Consider the following 20,049-nt stretch of genomic DNA (forward strand, 5'->3'; position numbering starts at 1 on the left):
CATGGTTATTTTCTTTATATCTGACTAGCTCCTGGAAATATATATTAGATACTCTTTCGGACGTAACGACAAAAGCAGCAGTCAATAAGCCATTGGCTTCGTAAAATCATCCGTTGATATATCGTTGCCAGCATCCCACGGATCAACTGCCCGTCTCTGCTTGTTCATGATCATGACGCCAGATGTGCTGCTTGTCGAGTCACGATCTACTGGGCAACGGGTGGCCTTTCCGCCAGAGTCCCCTCATCCGCGCGGTCGGGGCTTCCGTCCACGCCCCACTCATAAACGATGGAGGAGAGCGGGTACCCATGCCGTCGTTCGTACGGACCCCTCGCCACTGTAGAAGAATCGCACCGGTTTAGGATTGGGACTGCTTTGGGGCGAAATGTGCTGGTGCGGTGTTCATAAGGTAATGATAAGTACTAACAGGAGCCAGGGGGAGAAATGCCAAGTACGCAGGCACGTAAGAATGTATCGCCACCCAGCCAACCGTACCCTGAGATAAATCCTTCCTAAGAATATCATTGGTAATCAGATTTCATCGTTCCAGCCCATGGACTGATTCCATAGCAAGTCGCCATCTATCCAGTCAACATCGCCCTGAGAATGGCCTCCTCCTACGTCTACCATCTCGGCCAGAGAAAGAATCTGGCCCGGCGATAAATCGTAGGTAGCACCGACTTCCCTATCCGCCTCTATGGGATCGCTCGGCTTGTCACGAGACTGGGTCTCGGGCTGCTGTTCGATCAAGTGGCCTTGAGCTTGGTCACGAGCATTGCAATCGGCACTGCTGGTGGTCGAATTCCACTGAAGAATCATGTTCTGAAGCAACTCAATCTCGGATTTGCGAAACCGTGCAGGTGTGGATCCACGGCTGATGAACTCGTCGAGGAGCTGACAGGTGGGCTGGTAGAGACTCGGCTGGCTCTTGTCATTAGAACCAACGAATGAAAGCATCACCGAGACAAAACCCGATGAGAACGTTCTTTCAAGATCAAATGGTAGGGCACCTCCTGGTGCGTGATAACAGCAGGTTAGCTAGGCATTGAGTTTCAATTTCGAATTGATAACCACCTGGAAACTTACCCAAGAGACCCTGTTGCTGAAGCACACTGAGAATTCTAAGCATATTATTACAGGTCTCAGTACAGGTACTGAGAAGAGCACGAGTAGTGGCTGAAAATGCGCGTGTCGGCTCAATATTACTCTCTCCACTTTGTAGCTTTGTTTGGAAGAGATGTAGCAAGAGTGGATACATGGTAAGGAGTATTGCCTAGGATCGTGGCATTAGGCATGGAACAGTGGTGGAAATGACCGCTTACCTGATGATACAAAAGATGGAGGTGAGCAGCGACCCGCGATATACTGCCATCGGAGCCGTCCGATGATAGTGGACAGCACTCATTTAGGTCACTAGCAATTGAGGCAATACTTCCAAGGACTTTGCGAACGCAGGGTAGAAAGCTGCTCTGCAACCGACCTTCCGCACCGTATACCTCTTCACATATCTCTTAGACATCATAGTCTGAATTGAGGCAGAAAACCGAGTGCATACGTACTATTGACGACTTCAGATATAAGATTGGAAAGCCTCACGTGAATGTAAAGGGATGTTCCACGCCCTGGTCTGTCTCGTTCAGGCATTGGGGTTGTAATATCGGAATCTTGGATGGAGATTGGAACACCCATCGAAAAGGAAAACGTGCGATCTAGAACATACACTGTCCACCATATTCGGTGGCATCGTTCAGTGGCCTCCGGGCTCCAGTCGTTTGTTGGACGCTCGCGATGCAGCCCGAACGTCACTGCCATCCGCAAGGCTGATCCTATCTGCAAAACGGTTAGCCATCTGATAGAGAAGGATGGCTGCTGCGGTTGGCTCACATAGACGTATGCAGAGTTTCGCGAGTCGGCACACTGCAGATAGAGCGATATCGCACAGAGAGTCTCAACGGCGGTCAGGGCATCCGAGAACAGATACGGCGTATCTGGGAGCAATGACATGGCTCGAAGAAAGAGACTGGACCCTGGAAGAGTGATAGCCCCGCGGCTAGGCTGGACGACAAGGGATTTCGCAAGCCCCAATATGGTTAGAAACTGGACATACCAGATTTTGTGGTTCCTTGCTACCTCAACCGGGAAGTTGTAGAAGTCATTGAGGAGACGCATGAATCGTGACTCGTCAAAAAGGTGGTAGAGCTGGCCAACATGAAACTTGAAACCATTTACCAGGTAAAGTGCGTAATCTGCAGAAGGCAAGTCACTGAAACTTGCTGGATCCTCGAAGCCTGATGACCCCCAGCTTAAAGGATATGCTCGACTCTCTTCGTTGGTGGTAATTTCAGTTAATGGCGGCTCCTGGACATCCAAGTGACTGTGCATAAGTCTTAATGTCTTGTGAGTGAAGGACCACGTTGAAGACTCGCCAAGACATCCTGCGTCGCCGAGTTAGTATATACTGGTGATAGTATTGAAGTTGAGGCAAGTCGCTCACGTAGTCGGCTCTTGTCGTCAGACAGATAGGCCGAAGAGGTCGAGGCAAGCGGATTGGACGCTTCGATTTGGGCATTTGATGATGACTCGATTAAAATTGGTGTTTGAAAAGGCTGATTTGGTAGTGAAGCAGGTTGACCATCTCGATTGCGGGGAGGCTGGGGGGTGGTCTCTGTCCTTGGCGGTTGACTCTGCATATCATCATCGCACCAGGTAAGATCTTCATCCATTCTTTCCCCAGTAGAGCCGGCAGCCTGCCGCAGACGCCTCAAATATCTGGGACAGGAAGACAAGTGTGAGCGTACAACACATTTTACTTAATGAGAGATGGTGAAAGCCTGGGTCGATGATGAGGGCGCAATACAGACTTTTGGGAGATCACGACCTTTCGACCCTGGTCATCAAAATGACATTCTCTGTTCCTTCGTGTGCAATTAGCGCAAGGATGCAAGCCCGAGCACCGAATTTTCCTCTGTCTGCAGTGGCGGCATCTGCAGGTGATGGACTTTAGCCCCCGATAGAAGGAAAGTGACTTCTTGAATCTTGAGCAGGTGACTACTTACGCATTGCTCACTCGTCTGCTTCCCGTATTCTGTTCTTCATTCATCTCGTACCCTGTGTTCTGCGGAAATGGAGATGGAATGCGACCGGGGTGGGAGAGGAACAAGAGATCAGGAGGGATGGATGAGATGGCCGATCCCCAACCTAGTAGGCACCTGCCCAAAAGAACCTAGCGCACACCTGATGCCACACTCATACTACACTTTCACTCGTTCATCTCACAGTATTCAGCATACAATGGGCCAGCCTAGCCCAGGTATGATATCCCAGCTATAAATTAATTACTTTCCAGATAAGATCTAGGTGATATGGGTAGGCCGTGTTAAGCTCTGGCCAATCTATATATTCGGCTGGATGTGATGACATGAGCAGGGTCCTCTACCAAGTTACCACAGAGCGTGCTGACCAGATGTTGAAGAAAAGTTCTCTTGACCTCTTCAGTTTCTGCCTCTTCATACGAGCGTCGACCTGAAACCAAATCCATTTCTTCAGCCCGCACACGCTTGGTCCGCCTCCAGACCTTGAATACCTGGATGTTAACAAGGTAAAGTGCAATGCCAAGATACGATGTAATGAAGGTGTCAACCTTGAAGCCGCCAATAAATGCCGAGTACCACTGAAGACAATGACGATAATGGCAATGACAAAGGTGACGTACACTCCATAAGGCTGTAGGGGCCCTTTCCATGGTAGCCCCGCACGAGTGATTCCCTGAGCTTTGATCCCCCGCTGAAAACAATAGTAAATTATAATGATGTTGACCCAGTTGATCAGACCTAGCACGATGGAGATAGAGACAAAGTAGCCAAAAATCTTACTCGACGAGTTGGACACGTTAAGGAAGGCAAGACAACAGAACAGCGATGCAGCGGTGACGGCGTAGACCGGCACGCCCCAGCGATTCGTTTTCATGAAGATTGACGGGGCCTGCTTGTCACGCGCTAGACCGTACAGTGTTCGAGATGCAATAGATGTCTAATTCTCGTCAGTGAACTCGTAGAACTCGACTGGTTTGTGCCTGAGGCTATACCGGAGTTCGCGAAGCTCACGGTGAACATAAGGAATCATGTGTTCACAATCCCAGGCAGTGTCTCGACGCCTGCGAGCTTGAGGGCAACAACAAAGGGTGATGCAGCTATTGAAAGCGAAAGCCGGCAATCAGCACTTGGCTCCTAATTTCGCGCACACGGCGATAGCTCAACTTACAAGCACTGGTTTCCGCGTTGTTCGCAGACAAGAGAAGATCGTTGGTGTACGGCACTGTCGTGCCCAGAACAATGACACCACCGATACAGAAGACTGCGATACGCCAGATAGTCTGTTTTACAGCCCTGGGGATCGCCTTGCGTGGATTTCTGGCCTCTTCATAGGTAATGCCCACCACATCCCATGAACATGAATGCGCTTTGCACCATGCAAGACCAGAACCCCAGGAACCTTCCTAAATCACCTTCGGCAAGATATGAGGCAAAAGCACCAGGTTCTTTCCAGTATCGGAACCCAACACGCTCGCCTGATGGAGATCCACCGAGTGAAACTATGGAGCAACATATAATCAGACCTATGAGGACTGTTATTTTCACAATCGCCATCACAAACTCCGTCTCGCCAAAATTCTCGACCGGCAGGAACTAGAGCTCAAAAATATTAGGACAAGGCAAAAAAAGTCATTCGAAGGACATTAGGAATCCCTTACATTCAGAGCGACAACGAAAACACCAAACACCGCAATCCAGACGCCGACATTTAGGTCCTCTATCCAGTATCTAATAACAAGGCCGGTCGCGGTAAGTTTGTTTGCAAGGAGCACGGCGTACTTGAAGAAGTAGTTCCATCCTGTAGCGAATCTAGCAAAGTATGAGTTGACAAGGTTCGATCCCTTTGCGTGCGTCTTTGGCCAAACAAACGTATCACTTACCCGAGTGCAGGATCAACAAATCTAGTAGCATAGCCACTGAAACCCTTGCTCATCGGAGCGAATATGGCCATCTCAGCGAATGCCGTCATGATGGTATACACACAAGCACCCATAATTAGATAGGCAATCAACATGCTCCCTGGGCCCCCAGAAGCTAAGACCTCACCGCTTCCTATGATGAGATCTGTGCCAATGGATCCTGCAATAGCGAACATGTTAACATGGCGATTCTTGAATCCTCTCTTCAGCTCTGTCTCCGGCTGATTCTCGACCGTCCCCATCTTCAGCGCCTCCTCCCTTGCGGAAATTTCGATATTCTCTGGTCCATCGTTTGGTGTTGTGATTTTGTCATGTTTAGATGCCGTGATTTATCAAGAGAAGTACATGAATATAAGAGCAAGGATAAACTTGGGACTTAAATCGAAGACTGCCCAAGGGGGGAGGACGCCTTAGTCTATATAACTTTCTACTGTCCATGAGTGATTTCTATTTGATAATGAAAACCTGGGCGATCAAGGCTATCTGGGGCCAATCTAGGGTTATCTGGGGACCCTAGATTTCCTGTACGAGACTCCAACCGTTCGCCACACAGTCCCGTGGCTGCCGGCAGGGAAATCCGTCGCGGCAAGGCGAGCCGCTGATAAAAGATGAACCATTCCAACTCCACCATAGTCTTTGTCTAATATCTCGACCCACTACGGCTTATCATGGCATCTGCTTATCTATTCAAATAGTTAATTATGCTTTGCGGGGTTATGACGGATACCGGGGTCCATTTTAAAATGGGTCGCTTAATGATTCTTCACGCATTCATGAACGAGAAAACCGATGCTAGAATTCACGAAATAAAAGGATAGGAAATAAAAGGCTAGACGGTTTGACATATTCTAAGCTAGTAGTAGAGGCAAGCGACACATCATCTTTTGCTCTCATCATCACAGCATTAATGCTAGCTATACCTCGGAATACAGGCCTCTAGAAATCCCCGACTGGTGCCCCGAGGACTCCTTGAAAAAAAAAATAAAAAAAAATAAAAAAAAATAAAAAAAAGAGCAAATATCACTCAAGATACTACAGGTGAAATTGTATGGAATCAATGAATATGATATTGGTAACATGGCATTTCCCCCGAGATGGGCACATGGAATATATGATCAGCGACATGATTAATTAAACTTTGCGAGAGGTGTGTAATGACAGGATTGGTATGAAGTCCAGGGCATTAGTCGTCTACGAATTTCCCGACCAACCCTGATCCTTTCGGCGCTCGCACCGCCTCTTCCCTCCAGAACCGCCTTGTTTTCCGTAGCTCTTCTCGCCAAAAACGGCAGGCATCCATTCAAATCACCGTAACCCATTGACTTTAAAAAGGATGAATGTGTTAGTTTGATGGCTCCCAATATCTTCGCCCGGGCGAAGTGCAATCAAACCTTGATCACGAGAGGGAATCCATTTTCAGTAGAAATAGATCCGGCAATCTTGTTAGTGAAGTCGTCTTTCATTCCTTTGATGAGGTTAACACCAGAATATCGGCCAAGCCATATGAATGAATTGCGAGTCTTGCCGTATATCTGACCGAAAGCAATACTTCCAGCAGCCTCATTCGAGACAATGAGTTTGTCGTTGCCACTTCTGCGCTTTGCCAACCCATGAGTCTCTAGAAGTCTGATACCGAAATCAATACTATAGAAGTTATGTGTGGCAAATACAGCACCAATCTCGGGGTTACCAGTCTTCTGAATTTGCTTCTTTACAGTTGCGAGTGTCTTCTCTATACCGTAGTTGTAGCTGGCGTCGGTCTCCGCCTTGGTTCCCCAGACAGGCCCGGGCCCTTGACGAACTTCCTTATGCCATCGTTCCCCCTCAGTCTTGATATATGCTCCCCTGACCTGTTTGAATAGAAGCTTATACCCTTTCTCCTGGGCTCTGCGGATCTGCTGATCAAGAAACTGGGGGTATCGGCGGAGATAGGCTTGGAATGGGGCAACACAGGTGGCAGGTCCATCCAGGGTATTATATTTTTTTTTTTCATAAACTCATCCGTCAAACTGTCGATTATGGGTTGATACCAGGATTGCTCAGCATCGACAATAGCGTACATTGCATTCGCGTCCTTTCTTCATAATGGTGTCAAGTGTTGCATACAGGTCCACAAGCTGCTGGCGATCGGAGGTAGTAGCCTGCGTCCCGTTCAACGCTGCCTCCCAATCACCGTCGTGAAGTAGTCCAGGATACGGTACATCCTTATCGAGGTTCCTTGCCTCTCTCGCTTCGAGAATTGCCTCTGAGTCATGCAGTAAAGCGATCGGATGCGACAGAAGTCCAGTGACTTTGATCCTTATCCACGAACGGTTGTCGCCGCTGGTTGCGCTAGTGTCGGGGCAGAACTTCCTGCCTAACTGCGACTGCGTCTCGATTGACTCCAGAACGTGTTGCACCTGAGGGCGGATCAAGCCGGGATCTTTACTTGACCCATCCAACTCGGCCTCAATATTGTAGCCCAGGAGAGTTCCAATGTGTCTCTGCCGAAGGGCTTGGATCTTCGGGATGCAATCCTGTGTTGTCTCCCCACCTAGAAATTGATTGAAGAAGATCTTCATCACAAAAAAGTGTGTAAAAGAAGAAGCAATGGGCATTGATGATAAGGCATTGTAGAGTGTCTCACTTATATCAACCCAACTTGGTGACGAGCAGAATGCAAAGGCCCTGTTCTACTATCAGTATATCTGTATTAGGAAGAGATCTGAAGCAAGACTAGCCAATCAACGCACAACCAACCTGTCAAAAGCTTGCTCAGAGAAGTTTTTCCGAGTGCTTCCACGTCATGCGCATTAACAGGTTCCTTGTCCCTGCTGCCGCCTACTAAGAGCAACCGAAGAACAGTAACGCCGGTGCCGCAAGCGACGCATACAATCTTCTTTTCCTTCCTAAGTAGGTTTCCCCACTTGGAACCAGTGTTTCTCCATATAGCAATGGCCTTTTGTTGTGCTGACGTCGATGTTAAACGAACTGACTGCCGTTGGGCCATCATCAGGGCGACCCGTGATGTCAGGACGGCTCTCAGTCTAATCGTTGGCATTGGCAACATTGTCAAGGAGGAGTCGGATTCGGTTCAGATTATGTGAGTAAAGGAGATCGGCTACTGGCTTAGTGTCCTCTGCCTTTTCAACTACATTTAAAGATCGGGTCATGAATAGGAGCAATGTAAGCCGTCTCTGACGGCAATGATACCCGCGCGCGAGACCAGCCATCCGGTGCGGATACGGAAAGCGATCCCGCATCAATGGTGCGGATGGCAATGCCGGCGATAAGGATAGCTAACAGCTAGAATGAGCAGCTCGCATGGTGTCGGATTTAATTTAGAATCTCCCTTCCATTGAAGAATAGCTCATCAACACCACTACCTCATTCCGCAAATATCTAAGCACATCCAACTCTATGAAGACAGTCTGCCCGACCGCGCGCCTCGCACCATCGGCCCTTACGTCCACGCCGTCGTGCACGACAACCTCGTTTTCACCACAGCCTGCATTCTCCTCGACCCTGCCACCATAACCTCAATCTCATCCTCGAGGAATCCGGGACGACTCTAGACCGCATCATCAAGCAAAATGTCTACCCGACCGACTTTGAGCAATTCGAGGCTTTTAATAAAGTCTCTGCGGAGTACCTGGGTGATCATGGACCGGCGAGAGCTACGATGAAAGTGTAAGAAGTTCTAAATAATGCACCTATGGGGTTGGATGTTGTGGCTGCTTTGCCGGGAGGAGAATGAAGTGGGTTCAGGACGGTTGGCTTCCAGGAAATTAGTCGGAAAGATAGTTATTGAGAGGGCGCGGAAACAGTTGACAAAGTATGCTTGCGTGTGAAGACTGCAAAGGGCTGGACAGTCGAGGTTCCGTTATATAATGTGATACCCCAGATTGCAGCCAAATACGACCTGGGCTTGAACAATGATCGTGATGCCACAACTATAACATTATTTTATTAGATAGAAGCAGTAAAGCAATGACGTACGTTTCGGTCCACCTGCCTTAGAAGGTATTTTGATGCCTTACTGCCTTACCGTCATTGCCATCTGCCTCTTCTCTCCTTCTTCGTCTTCTTCTTCTCCCCCCGGTTTCTTTCTTTCTTTCTTTTGTTTCGTGCGAGACCCGTTCAAATCATGGTCTGCTTCCTTTTCTAGTTTTCGTTGATGTCTTGACGTCGTTCTCCTTGATTTCTCGGAAACGGGATATGCCTGTATCCTGCCCGGTGGAACTCTAACTTTAAACGGAGAATTAAAATATCAGCCCTTCTTCAATACGTCGTATACCCCTTCTAAAATCCATATGTGTGTATATCTATAACATATACATATAACGCATATTTTTGGAGTCTCAATTGTCCGCCACATATTTCAGCTGTCCGCCATGTCCTTAGTATACACGCTGATCAAATTAGCTATCCTCTTCTCGGGGCTGATCTCTCTCCATCACTGCCTGAAACGCCGAAGAGCACATGGCTTACCACCTCCTCCCGGGCCAAAAGGCAGTCTCGTTACTGGAAATTTAGCGGACCTGCCAAAATCTGACGAACCCGAGGCGTTGCATTGGTTGAGACATAAGGATTTGTATGGTATGTCACATTTGCGCCCTGCACTTGTTCTATAATATAGATGTATTAACAAACGTTTCAAAACAAGGCCCAATAAGTTCTGTCAATGTAATGGGACAGTTGTTCGTCATTATTAACGACGCCTGGATGGCATTCGAACTTCTGGAGAAACGCTCCGCGATCTATTCTTCGCGGCCTAAACAGGTGATGGCAGGTGAATTGTACGGTTGAGCCCTGCTCTCTTTTCCCTTCACTGGATAACTTTTGATCCTGGAATCACTGACAAGTATCACCATGTAGGCTCGGTTGGGAAAACGCACTCGCCTTAATCCCGTACTCTGCCAAAGTTCGGAGTCATCGGCGCAATACATCCCGATTTATTGGGTCGAGAAAGAAAGTCGCAGAATTGCCTTTGCGGTCTCTGGTCGAGGCAGAATGCGGTCATTTTCTACTTCATACGTTTAGGGACTCACTTGGACTAGTAAAGTATATTAGACGGTTGGTGCCGATTCACCCAGGCCTGAAATTATTCAAAAGATGATGTCAACAGCCCTCTGACAAACCCCAGAGAAGCAGGTGCTATAATTCTCAAGTGTATTTACGGCTACACGATTGAATCCCATGGGACAGATCCCCTCGTTGATGGGGCTGAACAGATTGGGATCGAGTTTGCCCAGGCAGCCGTTCCAGGTAGTTGGGTTGTCGATATGCTTCCTTTCCGTGAGTCTCGTTTTTCTCATATCGTACTATTTACTGGTAACTAAAAGTAAAAAGTAAAATGGATACCCGACTGGTGTCCCGGCTCCAAGTTCAAGCTCTCAGCTCGAGAATGGCGTCGCAATCTAATGGAGTTCACGGAGACACCTCACGCCTTTGTCAAAGGTGAGATGTCTCATGGTAGACACACCCCATCGATTCTGTCCAGTCTCCTGGATCAGAAGCACTTAAGCCTTGAGGACGAGGATTTACAAAAGTGGCTTGCTCTCTCTATATATGCGGCTGGGGCAGATACTGTATGTTAATGTCTATTGACCCCACATCTCCAAGCGTCACATTAACTATCCCAAAGGTAGTGTCAGCCATCGCATCGTTCTTCCTCGCCATGTCGATCTATCCAGAGGTCCAGCAGAAGGCGCAGGAAGAAATCGATCGCGTGGTGGGATCCGCACGTCTCCCGAAAGCCAAGGACCGCGAGAACCTACCTTACGTCGATGCGCTCGTCAAAGAGACCCTGCGATGGAAGCCGGTAGCGCCTATGGGTCTTCCGCATACCAGCACAGCGGACGATATTTTCGAGGGGTATTTCCTCCCCAGGGGGACGACAGTGTTGGCGAACGTCTGGTACGCACTCTGTCCTAGTGACCTCTACCACTTATCTCTTCATCTCATATGCGACGTCTAATGAATGATTATAGGTATTTCACTCACAGCCCAGCAACATACCCCAACCCAATGTCCTTCAATCCCGAGCGTTTCCTGCCAACCGGCAAGAACCCTACGCAGGAGCTTGATCCCCACCGCTTTGCTTTCGGGTTCGGACGACGCACGTGCCCCGGCCGCTTCCTCGCCGACTCGATCATATTCCTGAACATTGCGCAGTCACTGGCGGTGTTTAATATTAGCAAGGGGAAAACAGCCGACGGGGTAGGCATTGAGCCGGATGTTGGGTTCAAGCCGGGGGTTGTTAGCCATCCACATCCGTTTACGGCTGCAGTCACGCCACGGAGTGAAAAGCACGAGCTGCTGGTGAGGGATGTTGAGAAGGTGTTCCCGTGGCAAAGAAGTGATGCGGATAAATTAGATGGGAGATGGAGTGTTTGTGGGCACGAGCGAGATCAGGACATGAATGTAGAGGTCTAGAGACTCTCTGAAAGAAAAATCGGAACTATACTTTACACATATTCTAGTGACAGTAGGTACCGCCTAGAGAGATAGAGGAACACACGGAGTACTTTTTTAGGCTGGAGTGAAGATATCACGGGTATTGAATTAATATTAAGATCTATAGGAACGAGTATTAAAGAGGAGTTGTTGGGAAAACTGGAGTCTAAAATTAGCCCCGGGAATCTAGACCGTCGGGAAGTGGCCTGACTTACACCGCCGAAACCAAAGATGATGTCATAACTCATGAATTTTTTGTGACGACCGAAAAAATGCCGCAAATGTGTCAAATAATCTGTCATCGGGTTAGACGAACCTCACAGCAAAGAATGCGATTGCCCATCAGAACGTACCGTATCGATTGAACTCGCAAACTTAGAAAAACACTTTTGTATGTGGAAATTGTACGGCAGAGATGATGACGTCACCGAGAAGCGTGCTATAGGGAAATATATAGTTAGTTCTGCTGCATCTAAACCATGAACAACATCAATTGAGCTCACCATCTTCGATTGGGTTCGTTCATCGGAAATGCTCGAACGAGCCGACCGTGTGAACATTGATCCTTTGCGTGATTCAGACATCGAGGACTTCCTCGATCCCAGCAGGCTACCTGTTTGTGACGATCCGCGATGCGAGTTCATGGCGCGGCGGAGGGAGAACTTGGGAAGCGAGACTTCGGGGAAGGGGTCGGCGTGGAACATCATGATTATCGAGGTGGAAACCGGAAATGGTATATTGTAAAGACTTCAATTGAGGGTCTGTTGATCGAATAATGATATCCTGAAGCTATTCTGGACCTGCATCGCGACGGCCTCGCGATTATTTATAGTGATCCGTGGCCGGACCGTATGGCCGGGAAGCAGCTCGGGAACGGGTCCCGAGCAAGTTGAAGAGTTTTGGCGGGTGGAGCCCCCCTGGCCTCGGGTCGCCCCCCGAATGGCTCGGTCACTCCATTCACTGCGTGGTTTTGTCGTGGGCAAGGCGTGCCTGGTCGATCATCAGGCGATGACTGCTTTTGTGGCGTGACTCATTCATGGCCATTTTCAGGGGGCGAATGATATTGAATTAAGGGATTGACAGGTCTTGTGTTATGATTATTATTGAATGATGTAGTCTGCAAAAGGGAATGTATGGTGATATCCCGGGAACCTGTACCCGGTTGCCGGATAGCTGTCACTGCACACTCGCGATGGACGGTCTAGATGAGAATCCTTGAGACTATGGTGGATTGATTTGCTACTAGAACCGGTTCCTCGTTCCCACTCATCAGCTGCTTTCGTCATCAATGTCCCGAATGAGGGAACATCACGCCGTTTCCGAGTAGATATTCGGGATCGCAGCCCCTTCTGAGACCCACTTTTCTCATGTTTTCTTGAAGATTCTTCCCTGCTTCCTTCTTGTGTTTTCTCTTTGTCCACTCCTCTTGCTGTTCAATATTTTTAATTCCAAGCGCTATTGTTGTGCAATTGCAATCGAGAAAATCGGTTGTGACTTCCGAGGCATAGTAGCAACCTTTCAATGAAATAATAGAGGCATGGCATTAACCATCTTCACTACAGATGCAAATACGGCCCTCCCCACTTTAGAACCGTAGCTATCCCCTATTATTATCTCTTTGTGGATATCCATATTCCGGACCGAACGGACCGGACGCAGTGGTTGCTGAGAGAATTAATAGACAAAACTAACCAGTTTTAATGATTTACTAGGCCTTTCCTACCATCATCAGAACATGTCCAACGTGTTGATCAAATACATTACAGCTCCCAAAATGCACAACCAAATAGAATTAAGTCCATCGTCCTTTGAAATCGAACGCCCACTAGTTATCTCGCGCACACTCTCGACACCCTCGACACCTTCGTTGATACCATCACATTCAGACGATGCTCCTCTATAGCAGCAACTTGGTCACCCCAATTACTCCTCAAAAGTGCTAATGAAGGACAAGTAGATTTCCTGAGCATCCTCCGTCTTCGCACCGCTGACTTGTACCGTCTCATCCTGAACTGCAATTGCTGCCGCATACCACGTGGGCCCTCCATGGGGCACATCGCCAGTCTCGATGCCAATGTTGCCAATCAAGTGTTTGGTGTCTCTCTGTGAGAGAAAGAGAAAGTCAGTCAGTCGACAGTCAATGAACGAAATACGGACAAGAACGGATCCCTTACGTTTTCTCCATCATGGGTGCCAATCCAGGCGACGGACCAAGTACCGGAAGTAGTGGTGATCGCGGAGTCGTCGTCGAGAATCAACCAGCCCTTGTCGCTGGAAACTCCTCCCTGGCCGTTGCCAAAGATTTGGGCGCAGTTGTCTGTCACGGTCCATTTGCCGTCGGCGTTCAGACAGCCGGTGAATTCGCTCTCGCCGGCGAGGCTAACCCGGATTACACCCGGTCCTCCTGGAGGATAGATGGTTTCTTTGCCAACAGCGGCAGAGGCCAAGGCAAGGGTCGAGGTAGTAAGGGCAAAAGTGAAACGCATGTTGGGAGTTTGAGTGGTATAAGTTGGATTTGGCTGCTAGACTGACACGAATGATGACTGCTGTCTGTTGAATAGTCCCAGGACAGGAGAAGCCCTCGGCGCTTTTATACTTGAGCTCTTGACTTTTTCGAGGCAGACGGTTACATTTGATCTGTTACATTGCTTCTCACACAGTCCAAGACCATGGCAAAGAGGGCCAGGTCACTCAAAGGGTGTTTCCGGCTGAAAGCTACGCTATGCGTATGTGAATCGGTCTCTCTTGCCATTTCTCCATCAATCAGAACCGATGACTATGAATCCCGTTGCAGAAAATAGTTGATTACTCGACAACATGGTTCGGCTCCAATTTCGATCCGTACGTGGCCTTATGGCGGTACTTCCCATGAGACTCACCGGGGTGAAAGCAGACCTAGAATTTTGCGAACGACGAAAATATTTCGAGGCTCCTCATAGCTTGTGTCTCATTTTCATGACGCAGTCAGCCCGGCTAGCGCGGTAACTAGATCCCTGGCGCATTCTGTTGGAGATTATGAATGGTCAAGTTCTTGGTACTTTATTAGATGCATAAATAAGCTAACTAAGCTATCCATATTAAGCTAAATGGATAGACCCCTGAATAAAAAACAAGAGTTTGACAGCGGTGATCCGGATCGACCGGTCCGAACGTGGCGATTTGGTAGACATGATCAGAGAGAAAGAATAGGTACGGTGTCAATGACTAGCGTTCGCATAGACTCGGTAACAAACATAACATGTATCTTCTTGGTATAAACGATTAGAACTTAATAGTTTTGCTGTAGGCGCGAGGCCCTATCAATTGATACAAAATAGCCCACCTTGATTCAGGTCCGCCTTGAGGCAAATCAATCAATCTCGACAGTTGTCCGACTAGGATACTCTCAAGTTCTTGTTGTAGCAAACACTTTACAAGTGTACAGTATATCCGCGGCCCATATCGTATTGCCACAATGGACAGGGGTTCCAGGATAGCACTGCTACGTTGCCCAGGGGTAGCACACAGGCCAGTCCAATCCATCTCGCCACTCAGCCCTACCCTTGATGTTTGCTTTGGTTCATACATATGCAAGGTAATATCTGAAGAGGGGTTCATCAATCATAATGGTATTCTGTTATCTTTGCGTCTGTTTGCCTTAAACATACTAACCAGCCTGGGTCCGATAAATTGTAGAACACTACTCCGTACGCTAGGTGTAATATGGTCATTCCGGTGATTCATGCCTTGCAATGGATTATTTCGAGATGTTCTAGATCGACTTGGGTCTTACACATCGGCAAACTCGGACCAAAATCGCAGAAAGAACTCTGAGGGGGGACATATGATGATTCTTCTCTGCAGTCAATCAGACCACATAGTGTTACTAGACAAGACTCCCCCAATTCCTCAAATCCTATTTTAACCGGTTTATCCGGAAAAACTCATCGGGCATAGCCAAGTTAGATTACGGGTTACCCAGAAAAGGTAGTATGGTGTTCGCAGACGGTCATCACGAAAGAACAACCGAGTGGTTTACAACTAATACGTATGTGTGCAGTCATATTCGGGAAGCGCGCTCTAGACCTTGAAATCCTATAGGATGCAGTCCAATAATGCGCATATTACAACCCTACTAGAGGTCCATCATCACGAACAACCACCAAAGTGTCAGTGTGATTTCTGACACGGATCTACACCTCGTCAACCGCATGTATCCCTTGAAATCGTCATATAGAAGCCTGGGCGCTAGCCCGACTTCCTACTGACTACGATACTGTTGCTGGGAAGACCTTGTTAGCTCCATTCTCCTACATAGAAGCGCCCCATCCCGATAAGGCGTTACTTGTGATAGCCCTTAGTCGAACAGAATACGCCTATCATTTCTCATCTATCTTCTATGATTCTAAGAAACTATTCATCAACAACCTGAACTTTTATGGCCTTCGCCTGCGGATTGCTCGCCGTATCAAATGCTTTGATCCCATCTTCCAGCGCAAATCGATGTGAGACCAACGGCTTCAAATCCACCATCCCCGTCGCCACCAGGCTAATCGCCTTCGGATAGATATCATGATACCGGTACTGGAATCTCAGATCAATCTCTTTGGCTGCCATATGCCCAAATGGTATGTTCTGGAAGTCTTTGCCCACTCCGATCACGAAAACGGTGCCTCCGAAGCGCGTTGCCTAGATTAACATCACTCATTAGCTCTCGTCTGTGGGTTATACCCGACCATCTCTGCCTTATTTGTGACTTCAAGAAAGCAAAGAGAGAAGAAGGAAGAAAGGGAAGGAAGAGCCTTACATAAATGCCCGCCTGCATACTGCTCTCTACCCCGGTGCACTCCATCACTAACTTCGCCTCCGTGCCCAACACCTGCACAATCCTCTCGCCCACGGCCTGCGCCGTCTCACCAATCTCAACCTTCACTGTCCTCACCCTACCTACTAATTCTTTCGCCTTCTGCAACCGATTCTCATCAACATCTGTAATAACAATCGGCTCCGCGCCCGCCGCATTTGCCGCCAACAGTGTCACCAGACCGATCGGCCCGGCGCCGCAGATCACGACTGGATCAGCAAGGCGCAAACCCGAGCGATCCACACCCGCCAACGCAACAGTGAGTGGCTCCAACAGTGCACCTTCTTCGAAAGATAGGTGTTCTGGGAGCTTGTGAAGCCAAGCTTCTGGGTGCGCGTGGTATCGGCGCAGAGTACCATGGTGAGGAGGGGTGGAGAAGAACACCACGTCTGGACAGGCGTTGTATTGACCGCTCCGACAGAAGGAGCAGGAAGCTTTGGAGCACGGAATGCCGCACTCGAGGGCCACTTTATCACCTGTCCATTTCGTATTGCGTAAATACAACATCCCAACAGTGGACGGAAACTACTCCGAGGAGTTCAGAGTAAAGTAGAAAACCAAACCTACCAAGTTTAAAGTTCTTCACCTCCTCGCCTACTTTCAGCACGACGCCTGCACTCTCGTGTCCGAGTCCATTGTCCCCCGTCACGATCATGGGTCCGATACGACCGTGTTTCCAGAAATGGACGTCGGAGCCACAAATGCCCGTGGCGCGGACGTGGATAAGACATTCATCTGGTTTGATAGAAGGGATCTCTGATTCCACGAGACGGAGGTCGTTCTTGGGGCTCGTGTGAATGGCGAGGTTCTGTGGTTTGCGGGTGGTGATGTCCATCTTGTCTTTTGGGTATAAGGAGCATAGGTTGTAGTGTAAAGATGATAGTTGAAAGAATAGGAGGTAAGGAGTCTAGCAGAACAAGGGATATCTGTACATATTTATAGATAATCATCTCCTCCGGTGTTGTTAATAATATGATGCCTTGGTTGAATGACTGCATGTTCTGAAGTTAGGGTTCACTATGTGGTCGCCAGCTCGTCGGAGATAGCTCCGAGTGGGGCTTTCCGTCTCGGCGATTTTTCCAGGAGATTATGCAGTATGACCAGACATCTGGAAGAGGCGGAGCTGGACTGCTGGAGTTATCGCCGAATCAATGTCATCTGGGCTTTGCGCGGATTGGCCTAAGGTCGGAGCTTTGACTCGGTACCTATCCGACTAGTTTCACTCTGATAGTTCAAGTAATACTCCAACATGTGTAGATTTCGCCATATACGCGGCCAGTTTACGATATTCCGAGATTTCAAAGTCCTGCACGTTGGGTTGAAAGCGCCACTGGGCCAGAGAATAACTTCTTTGATTTTACAGAGAGAAACGAATTCCGCCCACACCCATTACCAATGAATTATTGTATAATTTTCGTCTTGGAATTAACAATTATGCCGAACAAATAATGAAACTGGCCTTCACATTTTGTCTCCATTCTCAATTTTTATTTCTTTTCTTCTTGTTTTAGAGTAAAAAAAAAGAGGAAAAGCAAAAACATAAAACAGCAGGGATTCGCTGGTGGTCACCCACCCAACTACTAACCTGCCGGCGTGTGGCTTAAGTACGGCTGAGCGGACGGGAAGCCCTGTTCTCCACACCCTGTGGTCGTATGTACAAAATCCTACTCAGATATGGATCATAATGTGCAATAGTACCGTAGATTTATCATACAACAGCCTCGCTATCTTCAAAATTGTTAATTGATCACTGCCCATCATATCATATATCAGCACAAGGCAGGAGACAATTTTTTTTTTTTTTTTTTTTTTTTTTTTTAAAAAAAAAAAAAAAGGATTATCAAGTGCTTATAATGAAGCCGGCGGACCTTTCAATGGACGAGCTATTGGCTGATGTTCTCAAGTAGCCAAGAGGAAATTGCCATGCATCGAGAGTATTGATACATATATACATTCTAACACTTTACTATGGGCCATGGGCATTTCAACATGAAGATCATCAAGCTTAATTGCCAACCTTTCAATACTGGAATATACAAGGGATTATAAAGAAAAAGAAACTTTATTCTTATTCGAGACATTTCGTCCAAAATTTAAGAGATGGTAAGGAACACAGTTCCTTTTGCGGTACTGCATATTTCGGAACCAAACTATCATGATTTGAAGCCGATCGATGGCAGTCAATACAGACTTTGAATCCTCTTTTATTTTATTTTGAATTTTTGAACTCTTTAAAAAAAACAAAGTACTTTGATCTTATGTTGGTGTTCTAAGATATCGGTTATCGTCGTCCGTTGATTTCAATTCAACACCATCGGGCCCGAATCCTTGCCACTTGTTTACCACCTAATCACCTTGCAAGGAAAAAAAATCATCAATAAGCTCGATATAGTACGGCTGTCAAATCTGTAATTAGTCTTTTTGCGTAATTCAGGAAAATCAAGTGGAAAAGGAATTACGCACCTTCAGCTCTTTAATACTGGGAATTTCATCGCTCTTGCTGTATAGGTCGTACGGGTTGAAGGCCTGGACCGCACAAATCATCTTATGGTCATGATCATTCATCAACTCACGATTGACACCTGACATATGCCATGGATATAAGGAATGGTATCGAATCATGGCTAGGCCTTCGGAGGGCAAAGTTGATTGATCTTTCACGATATAGTAAAGATATTCGTCATGGCCCCACGAAAGCATAACATTCTCAAGTCCACATCCTGGGCTGTATATGCCGAATATTGTATCGTAAGTTGCATGAACATAGACTTTATTCTCGCTGAAAGAATCTCTGCCGTAGCAGACTCGCTCATCGTATGCGCATCCTACAGGAGACGTATCTCCGACAACATCCCACTGACCCTCAGCGTCAAAGTAAAACAGGAGCTTGCCCAGGTCATGAAAGAGGTCAACAAGCTGCATCCAGCGCAGCTTACCGTTGCGCCTGGCTGCCTCTGCTGACTGAAGGAGGTGTTCAATTTGGGAAAGATTGGTATCTGGATCTGACTCATCAATAAGAGTGATCAGCTTCTCTATAGCCTCCCAGATACCCATTTCAGCGCGAACCTTGCTATGGAATGCGTGTCTTGCTTTCAGGTTGTAAGCAACAGTTTTCTTTGAATGCTGCTCTTTGTAGAAGTCTCTGGCGTGATCGCTGGCGGATTCGAATTGGCGAAAAGCAACTTTGTCTTTCTCTTTATCAAACTCAGAGTCCTGGTCAAACCTGTTCGATAATTTCTGACGTTTCAGGTTGCTTTTGAGATTATTGACAATATAAACTGCATCGGAGATATTTTGCAACCTTTGCCCCTCATGGGGGTGAGTGAACGAAGGAACTCCCCTCTCAGACGTAATAGAAAATGGAGTCATAGTGATTGATGAAATAGGTGAATTGGTGGTGCGTTATCTGATTGGAAATCAAAAGTTTTTGAAGGCTTGCTTGGAAGAATTGTGATATTGAAAGTAGTCATTAAGATTATGATCTTTGTGCGGACGGAACAGCTGTATAAATAGGTACTACTTTGAGTATTTGGCAGCAGAATAATGTACCGGGGTACAAGTTTCCGAGATGGCTCACATACTCCAAAGCAACTGATCCTCCAATTACAGGAAAAGTATTTCCGATCCATGCTTAATTTGTCATGGAGACCATATAGCAGGTGTAAATTGCATTACTCAGAATCATCACCATATCTCTCGGGCATCGTGAACGACAAGACACCGGAAATTAACTTCCTTGGTTTTCTGGATTTACCAT

At 47.5% G+C, this 20,049-nt stretch overlaps 6 protein-coding genes across 6 annotated transcripts; 2 read left to right on the forward strand and 4 right to left on the reverse strand.

Annotated features, from left to right (window-relative positions):
- Positions 1-531: 531 nt before the first annotated feature.
- KD926_006516 (putative amino-acid permease) lies at positions 532-8,060 on the reverse strand (the record flags this gene model as incomplete). The annotated part of the gene is made up of 17 exons (XM_053099508.1): positions 532-1,013; positions 1,087-1,273; positions 1,323-1,498; positions 1,560-1,830; positions 1,885-2,435; positions 2,495-2,769; positions 3,057-3,209; positions 3,713-4,029; positions 4,131-4,189; positions 4,261-4,458; positions 4,505-4,685; positions 4,751-4,901; positions 4,973-5,289; positions 6,223-6,333; positions 6,403-6,921; positions 7,072-7,678; positions 7,744-8,060. The coding sequence occupies 17 exons, from the start codon at positions 8,058-8,060 to the stop codon at positions 532-534; spliced, it is 4,872 nt and encodes a 1,623-aa protein (XP_052956773.1).
- Positions 8,061-9,384: 1,324 nt separating this feature from the next.
- On the forward strand, positions 9,385-11,428 carry KD926_006517 (cytochrome P450; the record flags this gene model as incomplete). Its single annotated transcript, XM_053099510.1, has 7 exons — positions 9,385-9,589; positions 9,657-9,789; positions 9,869-10,066; positions 10,137-10,288; positions 10,343-10,581; positions 10,638-10,909; positions 10,984-11,428. 7 exons carry the CDS (start codon positions 9,385-9,387, stop codon positions 11,426-11,428), a joined length of 1,644 nt encoding a protein of 547 aa, XP_052956774.1.
- Positions 11,429-11,980: 552 nt separating this feature from the next.
- On the forward strand, positions 11,981-12,478 carry KD926_006518 (uncharacterized protein; the record flags this gene model as incomplete). The annotated part of the gene is made up of 2 exons (XM_053099511.1): positions 11,981-12,182; positions 12,282-12,478. The coding sequence occupies 2 exons, from the start codon at positions 11,981-11,983 to the stop codon at positions 12,476-12,478; spliced, it is 399 nt and encodes a 132-aa protein (XP_052956775.1).
- Positions 12,479-13,372: 894 nt separating this feature from the next.
- On the reverse strand, positions 13,373-13,935 carry KD926_006519 (uncharacterized protein; the record flags this gene model as incomplete). The annotated part of the gene is made up of 2 exons (XM_053099512.1): positions 13,373-13,552; positions 13,624-13,935. 2 exons carry the CDS (start codon positions 13,933-13,935, stop codon positions 13,373-13,375), a joined length of 492 nt encoding a protein of 163 aa, XP_052956776.1.
- A 1,906-nt stretch (positions 13,936-15,841) lies between these two features.
- KD926_006520 (NAD(P)-dependent alcohol dehydrogenase) lies at positions 15,842-17,127 on the reverse strand (the record flags this gene model as incomplete). The annotated part of the gene is made up of 3 exons (XM_053099513.1): positions 15,842-16,117; positions 16,236-16,768; positions 16,860-17,127. The coding sequence occupies 3 exons, from the start codon at positions 17,125-17,127 to the stop codon at positions 15,842-15,844; spliced, it is 1,077 nt and encodes a 358-aa protein (XP_052956777.1).
- Positions 17,128-18,731: 1,604 nt separating this feature from the next.
- KD926_006521 (DUF706-domain-containing protein) lies at positions 18,732-19,661 on the reverse strand (the record flags this gene model as incomplete). Its single annotated transcript, XM_053099514.1, has 1 exon — positions 18,732-19,661. One exon carries the CDS (start codon positions 19,659-19,661, stop codon positions 18,732-18,734), a length of 930 nt encoding a protein of 309 aa, XP_052956778.1.
- Between the last annotated feature and the right edge of the window lie 388 nt (positions 19,662-20,049).

This window comes from Aspergillus affinis, assembly GCF_023601865.1.
Source record: "Aspergillus affinis strain CMG 70 chromosome Unknown NODE_34_length_287566_cov_88_205910, whole genome shotgun sequence".
In the NCBI taxonomy this organism is placed as follows: domain Eukaryota; kingdom Fungi; phylum Ascomycota; class Eurotiomycetes; order Eurotiales; family Aspergillaceae; genus Aspergillus; species Aspergillus affinis.